The sequence below is a fragment of the Myotis lucifugus genome, unplaced genomic scaffold (assembly GCF_000147115.1).
Source record: "Myotis lucifugus unplaced genomic scaffold, Myoluc2.0 scaffold_211, whole genome shotgun sequence".
NCBI classification, from domain to species: Eukaryota; Metazoa; Chordata; class Mammalia; order Chiroptera; family Vespertilionidae; genus Myotis; species Myotis lucifugus.
In genome coordinates this window covers 120,058-126,057 of record NW_005871259.1, presented here as the reverse complement: position 1 = coordinate 126,057, position 6,000 = coordinate 120,058, and the positions used below count along the sequence as shown (strand labels likewise).

General features: G+C 34.9%; 1 protein-coding gene across 1 annotated transcript in view; it reads left to right on the top strand.

Annotated features, from left to right (window-relative positions):
* Positions 1–1,695: 1,695 nt before the first annotated feature.
* MROH9 (maestro heat like repeat family member 9) overlaps positions 1,696–6,000 on the top strand; it is a 40,330-nt gene continuing 36,025 nt past the window's right edge. Inside the window, exon 1 of the mRNA XM_006097863.3 lies at positions 1,696–1,826. Coding sequence (XP_006097925.1) covers positions 1,696–1,826 — 131 coding nt within the window. The remainder of the gene's footprint in view (positions 1,827–6,000) is intronic.

Here is a 6,000-nt window from a genome sequence, read left to right as displayed (position 1 = left end):
CCCATCTCTCCGCACTTTTTTTTTTTGTCAATCCTCAACAAAGGATATTTTTTTTCCAATGATTTTTAGAGTGGAAGGAAGGGAGGGAGAGCGACAGAAAGAGAAACGTTAATGTGAGAGAGACATCAATTGATTGCCTCCAACACATGCCCCAACCTGGGATGAGGACTGAATCTGCAACCCAGGTATGAGCCCTTGACTGGAATCGAACCTGCGACCCTTCTATGCATGGGCCAATGCTCTAACCACCAGCCAGTGCTCTCTGCAAATTTTTGATATTTTGCTGTTGTCCAGATTCTAGTGATCTAGAAATGAAAGAAAAAGGTGAAGATTCACATAATACTTCCGAGCAGGGGTGGGGAACGTCTAGCCCATGGGTTGTATAAGGCCAAGGCATTAGGGTTGAGCTAATTAAATATTTGACCAAATATAGCAAGTTAATTTTTAAGTTGGTAATTTTGTATGGCCCAAGAATAATGTTGTAAGTATCCAAATGGCCCTTCGCAGAAAAAAGGTTCCCCACCCCTGCTCTAGAGGACCAAGTCTGTGACTCCCTTCGAGTATTCCTGGAATCATTTGGGAATCATTACAGGGGGGTTCAAATTCCCTCAGAATAATGACTATTATGATAATCCTATTTTTCCCCCAGACTAAGGTGGCATCAGAAACACACATTACATGCCTGTGCTTTGAAACATCTGACATTTAAGGAACTAGTGAAATTGGCATGACTCCAATTTTTTCTGGCCAAGAATGACAACAGATATGGAACAAAAATGTCAATGATATAACATATATATGAAAAGCAGATGGTCATTTTAGAGAAGAAAGCCAAAATAATACATTTGAAAGCTTAAGGCCCACCAGACTGGCCCTAGAACCTAGTGTTATGAAATATATTACAAAGTATAGGTTTATCATTTACTGTGGGTTTCCAATGAGGATCCATAGTGATTAGGAAGTAATTGAAAATGAGTTAAAGGAGAACTTATCCATAGAATAGAAGTTAAAGCCAGAATGGTAACCATACCTCCCCAGAGAAGGCACTGAAGAGTCTCTGGGAATACTGGTGAGCATGGTATATATTCCAACCAGTAACAAAATACCTAATTGGGAAAAGCAGGTGAAATTTCTGGCGAATTCTTATAACTTCCTAGAATGACACCCCTGGGGAAGCCGTTTATATAAGCTTGCAAACCCTTGTTGCTCACCAGTGTGTGCACTGGCTTTTGCATTCTATAAACATTAGTGATAATACAGCACACGTGAAAGCATGCCAACACGGAAGGGACATGCTGTAAGTCAGTGACTCAACAAAAGATGTGATGTCAAAGTAAAAGGGGAGGACAATGACCTGGTGATAGAGTTATAGTAACACATTGGCTCCATAAAATAAAAATAAAAAAGGAGAAGCTAGCTAACATCTGGAAAGCAGAGTTCCATGTTATTATAGGACAACTGAATGACAACAGTTACAGTGCTGCATGGAAAAGCACCTGGTCAAGAGCATTCCTCCCAACACTGTGCTGGGAAATGCTAATTAAAGAAGCAAGGTAGTTGGCTATCAAAGGCCAGCCATTAGTATCGTGAGTTTAAATTACAGTTTGCTTATCTCAACACATCAAAGAACTTTGGGGCTTATATTCCAGTTGAATGTGGTCCCATTAGTCCAGTCCCATGTGGTCCCATGACGCCATGCGTCTCACAGGCCTGTTATCATGGATTCTTCTCTTTTTCCTGATACAGGAGTACACAGCTACCTCTCTATGGGATACATTAGCAACCATCTTCAATCATCAAGCCCTAATCCTGGCCGTAAACTCCAGGTATAATAAACTGTAAATCTCTCTTGTTTCACTGATCGACTACCTTTAAAATGTTAGAGAAGCCCGGCTGGCATGGCTCAGTGGTTGAGTGTTAACCTGTGAACCAGGAGTTTATTGTTCGATTCCCTGACGAGGCCCATGCCCAGGTTGTGGGCTCAATCCCCAGTGTGGGGGGTGAGCAGGAGGCAGCTGATGGATGATTCTCTCTCATCATTGATGTTTCTATCTCTTTCTCCCTCTCCCTTCCTCTCTGAAAAAAAAATATATATATATAGATATGTAAAATGTTATAGAGAAGGATCACAATGGTGAAAAATAAAACATTTTTCCAAATTCCTCCATCCTAACTCAGCAAGTATTTCTTTCTTTCTCATATTCTTTCCCAATCTTTCTATATCGCATGGATAGGCAGATAAATTTAATGACTGCAGAATCATAAGCAGATTGCACACACAATGTTCTGTAATACTTTTGATTTTGGCATTTTTGTCTTAAGTTTTTATTCTTCTTTATAATCATATCTTCATTAGCACTTCCTTAGCACTTGTGGTCCAAGGCTCTTCCTACCCTAATCCTCCTGCCTTCCTTTCTCTCTTAGAAACTTTGTGCACCTCTAAATCTTGTTTTGGCCTCTGCTGCCCCTGAACCCCAACTAATGCAGATGGGATGAAACTTCTTAGAGCTTTTAATGAAGACTGTCAATCTGTTGTCTGGAAGAACTGCACTAATAATAAATGCTTGTTCAAAGCCTAATCACCTAAATTTATATACATACCTACTTTTTTCTATTTTGCTGATGTAATAGGTTCAAATTTTTGCCTCGTTTTAATTTATATTACTTTCAATATAAGCAAGACTCAATATTTTCTGTTATGCATTTATGAATTGTCTCATGTTCATTGCCAGTTTATTGTGATTTTAGTGGCGATATATATTAAATAAGCTTCTTGTGCTGTTTTTATGGATTTTAAATTTGCTCCTCTTTTATCTTGCTACAATTTATTTTATGGTCATAGCTATATTTTTTCTTTTACTTTTTTGTGTACCTGATAAAAATTAATGCTACGTTGCTCTTTAATATTATGTTCAATATCCCCTAGCTTTTTGTTGCTTGATTTTTGTTAATGTCTAGTCTCTAAGTTATTTTTATTTATGAACTAATTTAAGTTAGGCTTCACAATTCCATTATTCAGAACAGAAGTGGACCAATCATGCCCCAGGTGCTAAATCCTGTTGTTTTTGCAGCTTCATATTTTTGTACATTCTGAGAGATAAGAATATTTTTTTACATTTTTAAATAGTTGGGATAAAAATCAAAAGAAGAATATTTCATGACATGTAAATATTATATGAAAGTCAAATTTCAGGGTCCATAAACAAAGTATTATTGGAAAACAGCCACGCCCATTCCTTCATGTATTGTCTGTGGCTGCTCCTGTGGATCATCACAGAATATGTTTGCCAGCCCCTGATACAGATAATACTTATTTAAAATGCTTCATTTCCATACAGATAATACTTATTTAAAATGCTTCATTTCCAAAGGCATATTTAACCCTTTGAGTGTTTTTTGTTTTTTTTTTGTCTGTCTAATGAAATAGTTGTAGGTTTAAAGGGTTCTGAGCTGTTTAGTATCTTGATAGGAATGGTGAATATACGAGTCTCCATGTGTGATAAAATCGTATAGAACTAAATACACACACACACACACAGTAAAATGGGAAATCTGAACAAGCTCAGTGGACTGGGTCAATGTCAATGTTCTGGTATTATACTATAGTTTCTGGAGAATGTTACCATTGGGGGAAACTGGGTGACGTGTATAAGAGGTCTTTCTGTATTATTTCTTACAACCGCATGTGAATCTACAAATACCTCAAGATAATTTTCAAGTTAAAAAAAAGGGTGGAGGGTTGATAAGATTGCAATGTGACCCAACATGAAATACTGTCACAATAAATTAGTACTACATTTGGCCTGGAAAGGGAGATATAATATTTATCCACATGTTTGCTATTCCTACATCAGGGCATTTTTTTTCTTTTCTTGTTTTTATTAATTTCAGAGAGGACGGAAGAGGAAGAGAGAGATAGAAACATCAATGATGAGAATCATTGATCGGCTGCCTCCTGCATGCCCCACACTGGGGATGGAGCCCACAACCCAGGCATGTGCCCTGACCAGGAATCAAATCGTGACCTCTTGTTTCATAGATCAACACTCAACCACTGAGCCACGCCGGCTGGGCCATCAGGACATTTTCTATTCTATTCCACTATTCAGACTCTCATTTGGTGCCACCACTACACTGTTTTGATTTAATGCTATTTTGTAATAGATTCTATTATCTGATTGAGTTGGATCTTCCTCATTTTCTTGATCTTTTTCAGCAAAGTGGTCTATGATAGCCCTCCCAGTTTATTTTTCCAAATGAAATATAAATATATTTTATTAACTCCTGATGAAAAGTTTCTAAAATTGTAATTGCCATTTCAGAATTTGTAAATATAATTTGAGAATTGATATTTATAAGCAATCCTCTTATTTATAAATATATTTTTATTTATTCAAATTTATATCTCCCTTTAAAATTTGAAGGATTTTTAATATAGATCTTCCACATTCCTAAATTAATTTATTAGATACACTGTATTTTGTGTTCTGTTTCATTTTATTGTTTGGAAAACAATTACTGATATACTGAGATGTAAGTGGAGTTTAAGGTGGGGTTATATTTATTCAATATTTGATTGAGCTTAACAAACTTGTTTTTATTAGATCATGTCTTATTAGAAATACAAGAAACTCCAACACAATATTTTAAAATATTAAATTAAATCCTTATGCGGTTCCTGTTTTTAATAAAAATGCACTACTTTTTGTTCTTGGTTTAAATAAAACCTTTCAAGAAATTATTTGCTTTTTTCTTAGAAAATGATGTTGAGATTAAATAATTTTTCAGGTTTGGTTAAAGTACTATTTTATTATTTAATCTATTAATAGATATGTATCAATTAATAGTTTTTAGAATATTGGGCTATTCTTAAATTTCAATGATAAATCATGATTGGTGGTGTTATATTACTTTTATTATTTTTATAAACCACTGTTGTAAAAGTTTAAACTTTATACTCTTTTTAAAATTTATTTATTTTAATCCCCACCCAAGGATATTTTTTATTGATTATAATACTCTTCAATTTAAATTAAACATTGTGTTCTATTAATATGGCCCTCCTGATTTCTTTCTGATCACAACTAATAGAATTTCCTCATACTACTTTTATTAGGAGGCATCTACTTTCTTTTATTCAATAGTGATTCTAGAAATTATACTTGCAAATATATATATATTGCCTTTTGTCTATTGATCTCATCTAAGACTTATTGCTTCATTAAAAAAATTCCCAATTTTTTCTAGTATATTTAGTCTACTACTCACTTCAATCTTTGAAATAAATATTTAGCTCAAAACTTTAACAAAAGCAAACTCATACAGTAATTTAGTAAGAAATACTCATTCTTTCTTGTCAAGTGCCTTTCTATACCACCTGGTCATGCATCCTGGAATATAAGAAAGCATTTACGCTAAGATGTCACTTGTGGTAACACACATCAGTAACTTAATACCTGCTCTTTTGGAAACAAATTACAAGCAGACCAAAAAAACAAAACATACAATTGCTCATGTTTACCCATAGAAATGCATGTGACTTTCTTCTTCAGTATGTCAGCCTTCCTCACATTTAACATCTGAAGATCATTTGTCCATTATGGCATCAGGGTATCATGCTTTCATAATCCTCGCTCATGACTTGGATCATTTTAGAATTTTTTTTAGGACTGGTGATATGATTTCAAAGTACATTGAAAGACACGGTTTTCTAGTTCATCAAAATCTTAATTTCTTAAACCAGATCATATATCCCTAGACGTTAAATACCTCCCACTGAAAATTCAACTGGAAACTTTTGACAGATAACTGTTCAGAGTCTCGTAATCCATTAGAGCCCATGAATGTCAAATCAATCTTCCAGGATTTGAAAATTACCTAATATATTCCAAGAGATTCCATTTCAAACAGTGAATCTCAGGTAAAGTATCTTGTCCAGTGGAGAAAAGAGATTCTGAGTCCAACACAAGATTTCATACCTTACCATCTAATATCACCATC